This window comes from Lactuca serriola, chromosome 8, assembly GCF_051521515.1.
Source record: "Lactuca serriola cultivar US96UC23 chromosome 8, Lser_US96UC23_V15, whole genome shotgun sequence".
Taxonomy (NCBI): Eukaryota; Viridiplantae; Streptophyta; class Magnoliopsida; order Asterales; family Asteraceae; genus Lactuca; species Lactuca serriola.
In genome coordinates, this window is record NC_136415.1 from 285,836,320 (window position 1) to 285,854,600 (window position 18,281).

Here is an 18,281-nt window from a genome sequence, read left to right on the forward strand (position 1 = left end):
TCTCCGCCTGGGTAGTTTTATCATGATACATATTGTAATATGTGGCTACAAGACGCCAAAAGTTTGATCTATGTTGATCGGTACCAATTGTTGCGTCTTTGCCTATGTTAAGCCATACACAACAATATGTCATCTTGTGTTGTCTATAGACTGTTCTTTCTCATTTGTGTAGTTTTTCTTTTAGCGTTGCTTGGTTTCTCTTGCATCGGATGTGGTTGAAAATTTGGTATATGCGGGTAAAACGACATTTGAAAATTTGGTGGACCAAAACCGAAACCAGGAGGCATTTGAAAACTAGGATTCATCATTAGATTATTGTATACTGGCATACAAGGATTTGTGTCCAGTTGCATGACATGGCCAATATGCTATAGGAGATCATAAAAGTCCAATAATAATGTTAGAAATTGTTGCGTCACAAGATTTGTGGATATGACATGCTTTTTTTGGTCTTCCAGGTACATTAAATGACATCAATGTGTTAGACCGTTCTCTTATTTTTCACAAGGTGTTAGAAGGGAGAGCATCAAAGGTTAACTTCCAAGTGAATGCTAACAATTACAATTTAGGTTACTACCTCACAAATGGAATTTATCCTAATTGGGCTACTTTTGTAAAATCAATACCATTACCTCAAGGACCAAAACATGCATCATTTGTAAAGAAAAAAGAAGCAGATATCAAAGATGTTGAAAGAGCGTTTGATGTATTACAAGCAAGGTTTGCTATTATTAGTGGACCATCGTGTATGTATGTGACATCCCCAAAATCACGGCAAGAAAAGACCGGTTTTATTTATGCTTTTAAAATAATTTCAGAGTAAATCTATTGATTTAAAAGAGTTGCGGAATTTGTCCCCAAAACAATACATGATAAATAAAAGTTTATCAAAACATTTCTTAAAGAAATGTATTTTCATTATATATAACAAAGCCTCGGGATGTCATGTTCCGATACAGACCAAAAAGCATAAACGACATATTACAAGCCATACAACAGTTATAAACAACCACATGCTTATAAACAAAATAACTTGATGATTCATCCATCTTATGTCCTCGCGCCACTTCCTGTAATACAAATAAACTGAGTGGGTCGGGCTTGGGAGCCTGGTGAGCATATAGGGTTTTCAACCCACAATAAATAATTATATTTAATTCCACCAACCAACAATAACCCGATTACCCATTCCCGTTATCCTCACTTTACGTCCCTAAAACAACAACTATCACAAGGGACCTAATCAAGGATTTTCATCGGGACGGACAATACTGCAAAGGGATTTCCTCAGCAATAAATGTCCTAAGGAAACGATGAGGGGGATAGAATACAACAAATGAACACTCAAGTTCACCAACACCTACAGGTTATGAGCCTGCCAGCATTCCACAGGACAGTCTGGTCGTCATCCATATTCAGATGAATGACTAGATCACAATCACATCGAGGCCTCTCATCATTTTATTTCATCACACATCCACTATCTACCCATGTTCTACCCAACATCTTTGTAGATAAAAATATGTATATATACAACATAAAACATGTATAAAACATTCAATCAATACTCATTTCAAATAACACATAACATTTAAAACACAACATGTATTTTATAGAGAATATTTCGTATTTATGTGTTAGAAGAAAGTAATTATACACTCACTTGATCAAAAGATGATCAGACAACACTACGGCTTTTTAAGTAGCAGCTCTTCGGTAAATTTGGAAGATCTTCATACACCGAGCTTCTCGCAGGCAGAGCTTCAGCCCGGAAACTCTTTTTTTCTTGGGATCTTCGGGCTTCAAGACTCGCTTCGGGTCTCGGGAATGATATTGGGGCTTCGAGGGTATAAAATAGGGCTTAGAGAGAGTATCGGGAGTGGGAGAGTAAGAGATGAGCAACCAAACTCGGCTGCCCCTTGAATTCTATTTATATGGAAAAAATGCTAGGTTCACCTCGTGAGCCACATATGCTCACCTCGTGAGCTCGATACATCATTGGGTTCGTCATGGCCACTTCCATGGAAGACGTCCATCATCTGCTTCCCTCGTAAGCCACTAATGCTCACCTCGTGAGCTCTGACACAGCCTTGGGGTTCGCGCCCCGAACTCCAGAAATTCATAACTTTCGCATACGAGCTCCGTTTTCGACGTTCTTTATATCCACGCGTAGGTGAGATTATGCTATACAACTCTTGTTTAGAATCCGTTGGCTAATTTTGAGTTTATTTTTATTATATTATTTTTAGTAGGCCGGGACAAGAAAACTCTGTTCGAAATTCATAACTCCTTCATTTGAACTCCGTTTTCGTCTGTCTTTTTTATCGTTGCACTACCATTGACGAGATCTTCGATTCTCATTTAGATTGTTTCAGCTAAAAACCGCTCGATCTCAAATCGAGTATTTGGGCTGCATACTGCTAAGTCGAAACTTCGGAAAACCATAACTTCCTCATACGAAGTCAGATTTGGGCGTTCTTTTCATGCACGCTCTCGGTTTAACGTATTCTATGAGTTTCATTTAGATCGCTAAGGCCAAATATCGCTCTAACATAAATTCACTATTTACGTTGCGCTGTGTCGTGCCGGTTCTGTCGCGAAACTTCGACAGGTCATAACTTCTTCGTTATAACTCGGATTTCGGCGTTCTTTATATGCACGGAAACCTTGTGACATATACTACAACTTGGTTATGATTATTCATTCTAAACACTCTTCTATCAAAAAGTCATTTTTGACGCTTATCGTCTCTAAATTGACTAGCCTAGATCTACGGGCGTTACAATTATGTCCCCCTTTGTATGATTACGTCCCGGAATCATCAATGAAATAAGGCTTGTATAATGATTCCATATGTTATTTTTTCATCCTAGGTAATAATCGTAGCTCCTATGTTTCCTCGAAAGAGCATCTAACTCTAGGGCTTCTTGACTGCAGATGATGCTCAATCTTGCATCTGCTTTTCGTACTAGGTTGGACTTTCAACCATAACCTTCAAGTTACAAAATAAGTCCTTATTGTGGACTCCTTCTTCTTCTTAGGATAAGTACTTCCTCTTATCTATTGTAACAGATCGATGGGTCATGTTCTAATGACCTCTCATCGTATGATGCAATGCTTTGACTCAAGTCTCTTAGAGTCAAATTCCAAAATGGAATATACCTTCCTTCATATTCTAATGTGATATAATCACATTTTAGCATGTAGCATTTCTAGCTACCAATTTCTCTAACAACGAGCGTGATGCTATTGATCGCATTGATTTCAATCTTCTGTCTTGAGTCAGATGTTACATCGAACTTGGTTCCATGAACCACGTAACAAACTTATCGTAGTTAGACTCAATTTGATATGACCACTAGGGTCGGAATAACAACCATCTCATTAGTTATTAATGGAACGATGGTAATGACATACTTGAATAAAACGAGACCAATCACTAGCTTCTTGGTAACCTTGTGACTTTCCCTAATCCAAGAGTGAGTCCTGTGCTTCTAGTAGTATAAATCTCTACTACTATTCACACCTACTCATACTCGTCCCAAGTATTGTCTCGCAGTCCCAAAGTCCTAAAAATCACAAAACAATTTAACACATACGAATGTGTCCAATTAATCATAAAAATTTTCCTAGACTCTACTAGGACTTCTTCCATGCGCATCTTCACTCATCAATTCTACTTCAACTCGGTTGGCGATGGAAATTCCATGCAATGGGACAACTTCAAGAATTACGCCAACCATTCCATCACCCTGCCAATCAAAGGTGTACTTCAGACGTACCATACTCCTCTAAAACGTTTCGTTATTTTATCAGACATATTCTAAAGGCAGAATACCACTCTTACGATATCTTCCGATAGGTGTCATTCACTATCACAAGCCTTTCATTTCCTCCATTTACTCAATTCTCTACGAGTCTTCACCATAACGTTTTGTACACCCAAGCAGACGTTCAATGTACCGAGCGAGAATTTAAGATAAGAAAGCTTTATTTACGATAGCCGTATGAATCTCCTTATCTCTCCGAAACGTTTACATGCTAGTTCTAATATCGTAGTGGTACGCTTAGAATCTTAAACACATAAGGTTTCCAGATCCGGTCGGCAATAGACCATAGATCCGAACAAACAATACCATATAGCATTTAGCACATAAAAGCATTTTAGGCATCATTCCTAAATAAACTAGTGCGTGTGTCAATTTAGGTGTACTACCTAAAATATAAAAGACACGCTCAACTCACAATCATCGCTTAGCATTCTAAGTTTAAGTCTAGAAATTTCCTACAAATTCCTAGTTCGCTTAAACTAATGCTCTGATACCAACTGTGACATCCCCAAAATCACGGCAAGAAAAGACCGGTTTTATTTATGCTTTTAAAATAATTTCAGAGTAAATCTATTGATTTAAAAGAGTTGCGGAATTTGTCCCCAAAACAATACATGATAAATAAAAGTTTATCAAAACATTTCTTAAAGAAATGTATTTTCATTATATATAACAAAGCCTCGGGATGTCATGTTCCGATACAGACCAAAAAGCATAAACGACATATTACAAGCCATACAACAGTTATAAACAACCACAGGCTTATAAACAAAATAACTTGATGATTCATCCATCTTATGTCCTCGCGCCACTTCCTGTAATACAAATAAACTGAGTGGGTCGGGCTTGGGAGCCTGGTGAGCATATAGGGTTTTCAACCCACAATAAATAATTATATTTAATTCCACCAACCAACAATAACCCGATTACCCATTCCCGTTATCCTCACTTTACGTCCCTAAAACAACAACTATCACAAGGGACCTAATCTAGGATTTTCATCGGGACGGACAATACTGCAAAGGGGTTTCCTCAGCAATAAATGTCCTAAGGAAACCATGAGGGGGATAGAATACAGCAAATGAACACCCAAGTTCACCAACACCTACAAGTTATGAGCCTGCCAGCATTCCACAGGACAGTCTAGAAGGAGTCTGTGGTCGTCATTCATATTCTGCTGAATGACCAGATCACAATCACATCGAGGCCTCTCATCATTTTATTTCATCACAAATCCACTATCTACCCATGCTCTACCCAACATCTTTGTAGATAAAAATATGTATATATACAACATAAAACATGTATAAAACATTCAATCAATACTCATTTCAAATAACACATAACATATAAACACACAACACATATTTTATAGAGAATGCTTCGTATTTATGTGTTAGAAGAAAGTAATTATACACTCACTTGATCAGAAGATGATCGGACAACACTACGACTTTTTAAGTAGCAACTCTTCGGTAAATCTGGAAGATCTTCACACACCGAGCTTCTCGCAGGAAGAGCTTCAGCTCGGAAACTCTTTTCTTCTCTGGATCTTTGGGCTTCAGGACTCGCTTCGGGTCTCGGGAATGATACCGGGGCATCGGGGGTATTAAATAGGGCTTAGAGAGAGTATCGGGAGTGGGAGAGTAAGAGATGAGCAACCAAAATCGGCTGCCCCTTGAATTCTATTTATAGGGAAAAAATGCTAGGTTCACCTCGTGAGCCACATATGCTCTATGCTATCAATAGCGCGCTATAGCTGTGCTATAGCGTTTTGCGGTGTTACTGAACCGCTATTTTGAAATAGCGTTTACAAATAGCGGTGACGCTATTAGCGGCGCTATTGGCCGCTATTTGCCGCGAAACTCATCAACGCTATAGCGACGCTACACCCGCTTTTACAATTTCGTACATATTAGGCTACTTTGAGAAAGAAAAAAACAATTATGTGTTATTTCAATATTAAATCCTCATTTTTTTAACTAGTCCACTACACTTTTTGTCTTAATAAGTCCAAATAATAAATATAGTTAATTACAAATTACAAATCAACAAATGACAACTTCCTTTTCTCGTCTGTTTCAGTACTTAGAAACCACAAACGACTTGAGCTGTAATGACATTTTGACACTTTTTAGTTTCCATATAACTATATTAGAATATTATATATAGATTATGTTATGTTTTTATATGATTTTTTATGATATTAATTCCATATAGTATTAATAATCTAATATATAAATTTTGTATAAATATATAATATAAATTATACATAATATTAAATAACCGCTATACCACTACTATACCACCGCGATAACCGCGATTTCAAATAGCGGCATGTGACCGCTATTGAAATTTGGACAGCGATAACTACTTAGCATATGCTCACCTTGTGAGCTCGATACGTCATGGCGTTCGTCATGGCCATTTTCCCTGGAAGACGTCCATCATCTGCTTCCCTCGTAAGTCACTAATGCTCACCTCGTGAGCTCTGACACAGCCTTGAGGTTCGCGCCCCGAACTTCATAAATTCATAATTTTCGCATATGAGCTCTGTTTTCGACGTTCTTTATATCCACGCGTAGGTGAGATTATGCTCTACAACTCTTGTTAGACTCCGTTGGCTAATTTTGAGTTTATTTTTATTATATTATTTTTAGTAGGCCGGGATAGGAAAACTCTGTTCGAAATTCATAACTCCTTCATTAGAACTCCGTTTTCGTCTGTCTTTTTATCGTTGCACTACCATTGATGAGATCTTCGATTCTCATTTAGATTGTTTCAGCTAAAAACCGCTCGATCTCAAATCGAGTATTTGGGCTGCATACTGCTAAGTCGAAACTTCGGAAAATCATAACTTCTTCATACGAAGTCAGATTTGGGCGTTCTTTTCATGCACACTCTCGGTTTAACGTATTATACGACTTTCATTAGATTGATAAGGCCAAATATCGCTCTAACGTAAATTCACTATTTACGTCGCGCTGCGTCGTGCAGGTTCTGTCGCGAAACTTCAACAGGTCATAACTTCTTCGTTATAACTCGTATTTCGACGTTCTTTATATGCACGGAAACCTTGTGACATATACTACAACCTGGTTATGATTATTCAATCTAAACACTCTTCTATCAAAAAGTCATTTTTGACGTTTATCGTCTCTAAATTTACTAGCCCAGATCTACGGGCGTTACGATGTATTGCAATGAAATAAATGGAGAAATAATGAAAGCATGTGTCATTATGCACATTATGATTGTAGAATATGAACATGATTCACATATTCTTAAATTTGATCATACAGATAATAATGTTAATTTTAATATATTTAGGTCTGAAATTTCTCGAAGTCGTCTTCTCTCATATGAAGTGTATCTTCGGAGTCATGCAAAAATTCGTAATAGATCCATAAATCACCAATTACAAACAGATTTGATTGAAGAGATTTGGAATTGATCTGGAGATGAAGAAAATTTAATATTGTAATATTCGTTTTGTAATTCATGTTTTTTTAACATCTTAATATTTAAATAATTAATAAAGTAAAATAAATTTAATATTTATTATTCTTTTGTTATTTTATTTTAAAAACTATTATTTAATTATAGTAATTAAATTTATGTTTATTTATTATTGAATATATATATATATATATATATATATATATATATATATATATATAAAAAGTAATTGTTGATGTGGCAGTAATGACCACTTTTAAAAGATGAGTGTTATTGCACTGATGTGAATAGTCATTACAAAGCTAATGTGACACGATTAAAATATTAGTGACATTGTACTGATGTGGATGACCTTAAAATCTAAAAAACGAAGCTTAACATTTTTAATCAACTCTACGTAATTCAAAATTTTAGAAACATCAGTTTTTATATTAGAGAAAACATGGTATATTAAGAGTTGTTTTATTTATTCAAACTAGATGCATGCTCTCATTTGAAAATATGACAAAAGGTGACCTTGTGGAGTGATGACTTGGCAATATACTTTTACGTGTTTGGGTCTAATTTTTTTCTTATTACATTTTTTAGTTTAGGAATTTCAAGATTGTAACATAGTCGAAATGGTTTGTTTATCTTTGCCTGTTTAACTTTTCCTAGACCAAACTTGATGAATAAATAAAAGGAGAAGAATTCCACAACACTAATTCGTGAAAATTTTAGCCAATTGGATTAATCATAAAGGAACGAGCCACCATGATTAATGATAAATAGAACACTTCAAAAACCACAAAGACCAATGATCCATGAAGGTAAATGAAGAATTTTAAAGAGAGTTTTAACTATAACTTTTAATTATCAAAATCTACCTGTTACAAAAATGGAGCTCTTACGTATATACCAACAGGATATCATAACAAAAAGACATGGAGTATGATGACAAAGATTTGACAAACCCAAAATAGAAGGATTATAGTATGAGTCAAATAAGGTATATTGTTCACAATCCCTCAAAACAAGGGCAGATGTACGATCTTTATGCCACACAAAAGATATTTTTGTCCGTCGATTGTGTCAAGTAATCACCATGTCGTCACTATCTTCAAATTACACAAAATATGGATCCAAAACCAATTCTAAGAACGCCACTTCAACGACTTTGGCTGGAGGGCTTAGGTCGCACGAGAGGTTGATGAATGTAGCAAATAGTCATACCAATATCTAGATGCATCATCAATAAAAGTCACAACATAATTTTTGTTTCTAAAGGAAGGTGTTACATGAAGTTGAATTACAAATTACAAACAAAACAAGTTCGATTCACATCCTTTGACCCGATCGAGTCAAATTTGACTTGACCTAGGCCACGTGAGTCGACATCTGATGACCAAATATGAGTTTAAAGCATTGCCACTAGATTAAGTCCAATCATTTCAATGGCTTAATATGATCAAATACACTCATTAACTTGTTGAATTAATTTCAATGACTTAGTATGATCAAATTGTGACAACCGAGAAGATTCTGTCACTGATCATCGTTAGGAGATAGTATGAAATAAATATAATAGCTTAATATTGTAATATTTGATTTATGAGATAATAAAAATCAAATATGTTGTTACATTTATAATTAAATCGATTGTTAGGCTCAAAAATAAATGTTCAAAAAGTTTTACAATCTTTTTAAAATGGTTAACGTATTTAGAAAGTATTCGTTGACGTGATCCCAATGATATAAGATTCGTAAAAATCCGACTCCAAATGAAAGAGTTATGGATTAAGTAAAAATAAAAATCAATCGCGTAATTAAAATTAATTACATCAAAACCGTACTTAGAGATTGGTTAAGTTTTGACTAAAAGTGCAAAAAGGAGAGTCATAGTTCTCCTTAAGATATAAACTTTAGGACAAATGTGACATCCCCAAATTCATGATCATTTTGAAAATTTTATTTATGTTTATTTAAAAATCAGAGTATCCTTTTGAAAAGTAGTATTGTGGAATTTGTTCCTAGAAAAACATGATAATAATATTATCAAAGCATTTCCGAAGAAATGTATTTTATTTATATTAAAACATTGAGATGTCATCGTTAATACAAAAACATAAGCATAAACATATCTTATATTCATTTACACTAATGCTTTACATCTCCATTAATCTCTCAGTGTAATGCGTCTTCGTATCGATACATGTAATACAAATACACTGAGTGGGTCAGGTTGGGAATCCTGGTGAGTACATAAGGTTTTTAGCCCACAATAATATAATTATTATGTTTAATCATCAAACAATTAACCCAACTTCCAATCCCCATTATCTTAGTTATAAAAATCATATCTAATTAATGCGGAGTTGGGTTTCTATGAAATTTATATTTTCGGGATCGGGAAGACGTGCATTATATATATATATATATATATATATATATATATATATATATATGTTTCGGTGCATTTATTTTTACGATTTATGAGCGATTCGGCTGATTTTTCCTATTTTATTATATTAAAATAATCATGAAACACGTAATATTCATATAATTCTTCTTTATTACGTCATATAGGTAAAAATTGTTGACTCTAACTGTTACATTGGTTAAGATTATTTATCATAGATAATTTTCTATAAAAAATCATTTTTAACGCTTATTATCTCTACATTGACTAGCCCGAATATGCGAGCATTACAACAAAGAATGTCGAAAACGGGATCCGTATGAGAGAGATATGATTTTTGTAAAATCATTTATTTTTACCACTGTTAGGCACAAAAATTAATGTTAAAACTAGCTAAAACAACCAAAAGGAGAGTTGTAGTATTCCTTGAGATCATCACAAAGATATAAAGAGAGCTTATATCGAAGCTCGCATGAAAGAGTTATAATTTTTACAAAATCATTTCGTGCGCGCGACGTGCGCGCATATGCCTGTCACGCACCTAACACCGGATTCGAGTAGATTGCGAGACACGTGGCCAAGTGGGGAGGTGACACGTGACAACCTCTCGATGGAGCCACGATGATCACGCGTGACATACACGAATCTTTGCATCGCGCGCACCCCAAATTCATACATATAAATAGAAGGCGGTGCATAACCATTTCTGCACAACTTTCTCCGAATCAATCTCTCTCTCTCTCTCTCTCTCTCTCTCTCTCTTTCTCTCTCTCTGATCTCAAATTGGTTACTACCCTAGGTGATCCCCGAATTCCCAAGCCCTATTTAACCCTACATCAGCGGTCTCACATGTTAAGGGTGACTTCACGGACCCAATTTACAATTTTAAAAGTTATATATATATATATATATATATATATATATATATATATATATATATATATATATATATAAGTTGTTATAAAACATGAAACCTCAGGATAATGTAACCATAGATACTCTGCGTAGTTGTAAGCTATGATATTATGCCTAAGAGTTATGATGCCCAATGGTCTAGGAAAAGATATTTCCTAGATATTATATACTTGCTAAATTCATAAGATAACATAGTACCTAAAAGTAATGTTGGTCCATTATATATATATATATATATATATATATATATATATATATATATATATATATATATATATATATATATATATATATATGCACTGTACTTAGTTGTTACTCTGCCCAAATATCCTATTTTCAAATCAATCATAATTAGGGTGTGTATATATATATATATATATATATATATATATATATATATATACACATATATATATATATACACACACACACACATACACAAAGATAATTATGATATATATATATATATATATATATATATATATATATATATATATATATATATATGGTTAGGTTCATGTGAGACAACCTAATTTAGTGAGACCGTGAGACGCAAACGTAGTCATTCATTTGGTAGATAAATCAAAAAATATTTTTAATATGCAAAATAATTGAAAATTTTCGATTTTTTTTTTCAAATATATTTTTGGAATTTATATTTTCCAAAAAAAAAAATAAAAATACCAATAAATAAATAAATAATAATAAAAAATAAATAATTTTTTTTACATATTCTAGTAGAATAATAGAATATTCTACATATATGAAAAATCTAGTATAATATTCTAATATTCTAAAAATCACATTAGAATATTTATAGTGTAATATTGTATTAGAATATTTCACGTCTTTTTAAAAAAATGGTAATTTTTTTATTATTTATTATTTTATTATTTTTTAAGGTAATTAAAGTTCCTAAAATATTAATTTAAAAAAGAATTTTTGGATTTTTCCTTTTATTTTTCATTTTAAAATTATTTTTAGATTTGGTCTCACGGTCTCACAAAATTAGCATGGTCTCAAATAAACTTGAACATATATATATATATATATATATATATATATATATATATATATATATATATTATATATATATATATATATATATATATTGGTTTGGGTTCATTTGAGACCATGCTAATTTTGTGAGACCGTGAGACCAAATCTAAAAATAATTTTAAAATTCAAAATAAAAGGAAAAATCCAAAAATTCTTTTTTAAATTATTATTTTCGGAACTTTAATTACCTTAAAAAATTAAAAAAAAAATTAAAAAATATTAAAAAAATAATTTTTTTATGAAAAACACGTGAAATATTCTAATAGAATATTACATTGTACATATTCTAATATGATTTTTAGAATGTTTAGAATATTCTATTAGATTTGACAGATATGTAGAATATTCTAAATATTCTACTAAAATATGTAAAGAATATATTTTTTTGTATTTTTTTTTTGGAAAATATATATTCCGAAAATAATATTGAAAAAAAAAATTCAAAAATTTTCAATTATTTTGCAATTTAAAAATGTTTTTGTTTTATCTAATAAATGAGTGGCTAGGATTGCGTCTCACGGTCTCACAAAATTAGGCTGTCTCACATTAATGTAACCCTATATATATATATATATATATATATATATATATATATATATATATATATATATATATATATATCAAATATAAAGTAAAAAAATTATATTGTGATAATTATTGGAGTTACTAAGTAAAAGAGTTACAGAAAAGATAAAATACCTAAGGTTAATGTGTTAGTAAGATTTTATTATTCATCCTTAGCCTGATTAAAATTCGACTACCCCGACCTGATAATTGTTAATCTTACGAGAGTCAGGAAGATATGTATAGATCTATATGAGATTGACACCCCACCTACGATTGCTAACTACAATCCTGACATGATAACTTTCTTTATTATATATAAGTAACATTCAACGTCCGATGAAGCGTCGTGTAGAGGAAATTATTAGTCCCAACGTCTATTATGGGGCTCATGGTAATACAACCCTAAAACCTTAAGGAACCGACTACCTAGAGGGATGCCTTCGACTAGTTAATATAATAGATTAGGATTAATAAAATATCCTAAAATATATTATAATAACAAGTGAACTCACCAACATTATGTTGACGTTTTCAAAGTACAATATATCTCTTTGTGTCACCACTTGATCATAAAGTTGGAGAGTCTACCAAGCTCTAGGAACTTGTTCAGTTGTTCGAGCCCAAACCAAACTTAAAAACCATATTCCAAGTTTGAGATCAAATTTAGGTTTGAGTCTCAACTTTTGAGTAGAGATGCATATTGATGGTCCTAGGCTTGTTTCGATTAAATTCTGGTCTCACTGTCTTGATGTGTACCTTTTCGATTAAGTTTTGAAAGTTTAATTCAGTTTGATTTCGTTATTTTTAGGTTTTTTGATTTTGGTTTTAAGTTTTTTCATTAACAAATGTGTTATTAACACCAAAATGATCATTAAGATTTACTAAAATGATACACTGAAAATCAATAAAAGAAATAAAAAGAAGAATTTTGGTAATTTGTCATTAACAAATATGTAACCAACACAAAAATGATATGTATATGAACTTTGGCTTCTGATCTTATTTAGACTTGGGTTAGTCTGGAAACAAAACCAATCTTTTTTAGGACCGATCTCTGAACAATCCATTATTTATTTATTTATTGGTCCAATATTATTTTAGATCGGTATGATTTTAGACTTTTTTGGGGACAGATCCGAAAACGTATTTTAGGTCATGCGTGCTTTTGAGTTAATCCCTATTCTAATAAATGAATAGTTTTAATCTTATTTTGTCAAGTGTCACTCTAATACAACTCCTCATTAATATTATGCCATGTGTCATTTAGATATATTAGACAACTCATTTTAAAATTTAAATTTACATTTTCTAATTATATGTTAAATTTGAAGTTATAATAACTTTAAAAGTTTGATATATATATCTCTTAATTAATAATTTATTTAAAATGATTTATTTAAAATAACTAATTAATAATTATATATTTTTATTATAAAATTTTTATTAATTTTATAACCGTAGTTTCCGGATTATAAACTAATATTATATAATTAAAACTGGATGACAAAAATTTTATTAAGTTCCTATTAGGCATATTATATATATAGGCCCAAACATAAAGCCCACATACCTTAACCCATATGAATTCAGTATCCGAGTCCATCGATGTTTCTCTTCTCTCTCCTTCTCTCTCGTTCGCCGTCTACTCCACGGCCGACCAGGTATCTCACATTTCTTTCAGTGCGTCTGTGTTTCGTGTGTGCATTTGCAACTAAACAAGACAAATCGGTCTTGTAATTCTACATTCCGATTCTTTTCTGCTTTTACAGTTCACCATCTGAGCATATTCATCTCCGAGTTTGTTTTCATGCTCGGAGTTCACTCAATCTGATGATATGTATATCTTGAGATACCCAGTTGGATATGTATAGAGCTCTTGGTAGACATCGGCTCATATACCGTTCCCTCATATCAAACTACGTTAAAACTGGTCTCATAGACAAAGCCCTCCAAGTGTTCGACAAAATGTCTCAATCAGATTGTCGAGTTTTCAGCATTGACTACAACCGTATCATTGGCGTTTTGGTATGTCATTCACGTTTCGAATTAGTGGAACTGTATTACGATGCCATGATTCCAAAAGGGTATTCTTTAAACTCATTCACATACTCAAGGTTTATATGTGGTTTATGTAAAGTTAAAGACTTTAGATTGATTGATAAACTTTTAAAAGACATGAATAGAATAGGAGCTGTGCCTGATATGTGGGCATACAATATGTATTTAAATGTTCTCTGTTCTGAAAGCTCAGTGGACATAGCTTTAACAGTGTTGACAAACATGGTCGAGAAGGGTAAAGAACCTGATGTTGTGAGCTACACCACTGTTATAAACGGTCTAATGAGGGCTAAAAAGTTCAATGAAGCTGTTGAAATGTGGCATGAAATGATCCGAAAAGGTATAAAACCAGATTCCAATGCTTGTAGAGCTCTTGTATTGGGTTTATGTAATGTTGGAAAAGTTGACTTAGCTTATGAATTAACAGTAGGTTTCATGAAACTTTCCTTCAGCACACAAGTGTACAATGTTCTTATTCATGGGTTTTGTAAAGCTGGTTGCCTTAATAAAGCACTAGCAATCAAAAGCTTTATGAGAAGAAACGGGTGTCCACCTGATTTGGTTACTTACAACATGTTTTTGAATTATTATTGTGATGAACTGATGTTAGAAGAAGCTGAAAAGCTAATGAAGAGTATGGAGAGAAGTGGTATGAAGCTTGATAGTTATAGTTACAACCAAATCATCAAAGGTTTTTGCAAAGTGAATCGAATAGAAAAGGCATACATGTTAATGGTGAGAAAGATGGAAGTGAAAGGCATGGTTGATGTTGTATCTTACAACACAATCATTAAAGCTCTTTGTAAAGGGCCCCACAACACTATGAAGGCGTATGAGTTATTTAAAGAAATGGGCATTCAAGGTATTCTTCCAGATGTTGTTACTTTTACCATTTTGATTAAATCTTTTCTAAGAGAAGGTGATTTTAATGTGGCAAAGAAGCTTTATGATAAAATGACAGAAATGGGGTTGTCACCTGATCGTGTATTATATACAACTTATATTGATCATATGTGTAAAACAGGGAGAATATCAATGGGTTATGATATCTTTTGTGATATGGTGAAAGATGGGATTAAGCCTGATGTTGTTTGTTATAATGCGATTATTGGTGGGTTTTGTAAGGGTTTTAGGGTAAGTGAAGCTATGGATTTGTTTGAGAAGATGAAAGTTGAAGATTTGTATCCAGATGAAGTGACATTTAGATTGATTATTAGAGGACTTGTACATGAAAAGAAGCTTTCATTGGCTTGTAATGTGTGGGATGAGATGATGAATAAGGGTTTTACTCTTGACACAGATCTTTCAGAGACTCTTGTTAAATCCATCCATTCAAAACATGCATATGGCATATAAGTATTGGAAAAAAGGTTTCTACTTTATCAATTATCAATTATCACCCTTCCATGAATTTCTTTATATGTCGATAATAATATCTTTAAAATTCGTATCATGATAATCTTTTCCACATGAAATTTCAGGTTGAAATATTTTGATTTGAAGTTGGGCATATGAGTAGAGTTGATATGCCACTTCAAAGTCTCATCATCTTTCCAATTGACTTCAAGTTGTTGACCAAGGTAATCATGTATCTTCATATTTTGTTTGCAAATTATGAAATGGTTTTAGTCTTTAAGATAAAAGAATGAATTAGAGATTCGATTGTTCATGATCATAAACTAAATTTGAATTTGATTGGCTATTTATGAACTAACAACAACCGATAATTTAAGTTGTAACTATTTTCAATTTGTATTAGGTGCTCGTTAAATGAGGAGGGGCATTTACGTCTTTTGCACATACGAGAAGTCGAGAGTGAGTCATTGCCCCCTCTCGTTCCACCATTGGTATTAATCTCTGTGTTCTAGTCCAATGCATGCCAAACACAGTACAAGACTAACAGTCTGCTATGTTATGTTTTGTCTTGTCATGTGTAACAAATGGGCCCTGAAGCACTTGAATGAGACAATAAGATGTTCATAAGCATTTTATGAAACAAATGGAAAACAATTTCCAAGTTGGATTTTAATAATGAGAAATGTGAGTTTAAAAAGTTTTGTAAAATCATTTGGATAGGGTAGAGATTGATGAAACATTTGAATATCTAAACTTAGTTTGATGTAAATATGTAGCCACAAAATGAGCTCTAAAATGTTCAATTGTAATTTTGTATTTTTCTTTTTTAAAAAAGAATTCCATGATGTCATTTGTTTATACTTTAATTCCATAATGTTTGACACGTGTTATTTGTTTTTCATTATGTGTTATATATCTTTTTTTGAAAGCCATGAGCATCCATGTTCTAATACTCCTTGTAAGTAGTGATATTATATCAAACCATCAAAACTTTGCAACTTGGGATGATCTACAAACAATCGGCATTACTTAACTGTTCCCCGTAAAATGAATGGTGAAATTTTAAGACAAAACGAACAAATGATGACATATGGATGGATTGATCGTGCTGAAATATTTTAATCCAATCTGACTTCTTCTCATTACTTTGTTTAAGGCGATTCAAGATGATCTACAAAGAAACACAACTATCTATAAAACTTTCATGATATATGTTTTTGGAAATTCAATTTTTATCTGGTTCGTAATAAGAGTGGAAATTAGAAATGGGGTGTTGATGGCTACAAATTCGAATTTAATGATTTTTTTTGGTTAATGCATATTTAGGGTCTATTTGGTATGATGGAATGAAATGACAAGGGAATGAAATAGACGAGGTAATGGAATGGAGGAGATAATGGAATGGATCATTACCATTCCTATGTCATGTTTGGTTACTCTATTGCAATGAAATTAATCATTAATCCATGTTTGGTAGGAAGGAATAAACAAAGGAATGGAATTAAATTCATTCCCAATGACAAAAGTATCCCAAACTCAAAATACACATGATTTATAAATTTTTACAGTGTTATCTAATTAAAAATTATAATGTATATTAGAAGAATAAACTATATTTAACGAAATAAAATAGAAAGAACACTTTTTTCTCACTAAACATTTATTGAAAATTCATCATCAGTTTCGTCAAGAACCTTCTTAACCATTCAAGTTTGCGGTCTTATACTAATTGGATAAAATGGGAATAAAGAAGATTGCATTGGAGGGTATTAGTGGTCTAAAACTACTAAGATTGCATTGAAGGGTACTAGTGCTCTAAGATGTCTAAGATTAACCTCTATAAGATTTCTTGTTTCTTGTTTTATTAGTAAATATAAAAATTAAAAATCTATTAACATTTGGTTAAATTTACATATTTCTGAACATCTAACAACAAAAACCGTTAGGACCACATGCCTGTTATTTAAAATTTCCGCGATATAGTTTGTGGTTTATGATTTCTGAAAATCTAAAATTTTTGCGATATAGTTTGTACAATTTTGACCCTAAACCACACCTAGAACATCCCTATTTATTTACAACGTTTAAAATTGTTGTATATTATAATTAAGAAGGCATCATAAATTTTCATTATTATTTCAGTGAGTGTTATTGAAGAAAAAACATTCTTGCTAATATTTCTACATAAGAAGGGATGCATAATGAAATATATAACAAAGATAACTAGAACAAAGAAATCTACTTGTAGAGATTTGATTCATTAATTATCCTTAATCGTACATACTTTTGAAATTATAATTGCATCATTCAAAAATTATACAATAATATCTCGGATGATCAATTGAAATTGTAATTGCATCATTCCGAAATTATGCCACTATATATCCATATGAGCAAATTCCTATCCCATGTATTTTAAACATTTGCTTTTTCTAATTCATCGTTCTTTAGGACCATCTTGAGAGAGTTTTCAGTCGTTCGGAAATTCAAGGTCATAGCAAACTCTATTTTTTTTTATAGAACTCTAGGATTTTGCACTTTTTAACACCAAATAGCCATACAAATCAATTTTAATGCTCAAGTTTGATTCAAAGCATCAAAACATTGTTTTAACACTAATCTAAATATCATTTAATACT

The 18,281-nt window shown here is 32.2% G+C and overlaps 1 protein-coding gene across 4 annotated transcripts; it reads left to right on the plus strand.

The window, feature by feature from the left end:
• The first annotated feature begins 13,808 nt into the window (after nucleotides 1–13,808).
• On the plus strand, nucleotides 13,809–16,532 carry LOC145069736 (Pentatricopeptide repeat (PPR-like) superfamily protein). 4 transcript variants are annotated; one of them, XM_079016687.1, is made up of 4 exons: nucleotides 13,809–13,889; nucleotides 13,998–15,656; nucleotides 15,768–15,866; nucleotides 16,046–16,532. In XM_079016687.1, exon 2 carries the CDS (start codon nucleotides 14,092–14,094, stop codon nucleotides 15,640–15,642), a length of 1,551 nt encoding a protein of 516 aa, XP_078872813.1. In that variant the 5' UTR covers nucleotides 13,809–13,889; nucleotides 13,998–14,091; the 3' UTR covers nucleotides 15,643–15,656; nucleotides 15,768–15,866; nucleotides 16,046–16,532. The 4 variants fall into 4 exon arrangements, with proteins under 4 accessions (XP_078872813.1, XP_078872815.1, XP_078872814.1 ...); XM_079016689.1 differs by having other exon boundaries at nucleotides 13,815–15,148; nucleotides 15,311–15,656; XM_079016688.1 differs by having other exon boundaries at nucleotides 13,815–14,626; nucleotides 14,714–15,656.
• The last annotated feature ends 1,749 nt before the right edge of the window (nucleotides 16,533–18,281 follow it).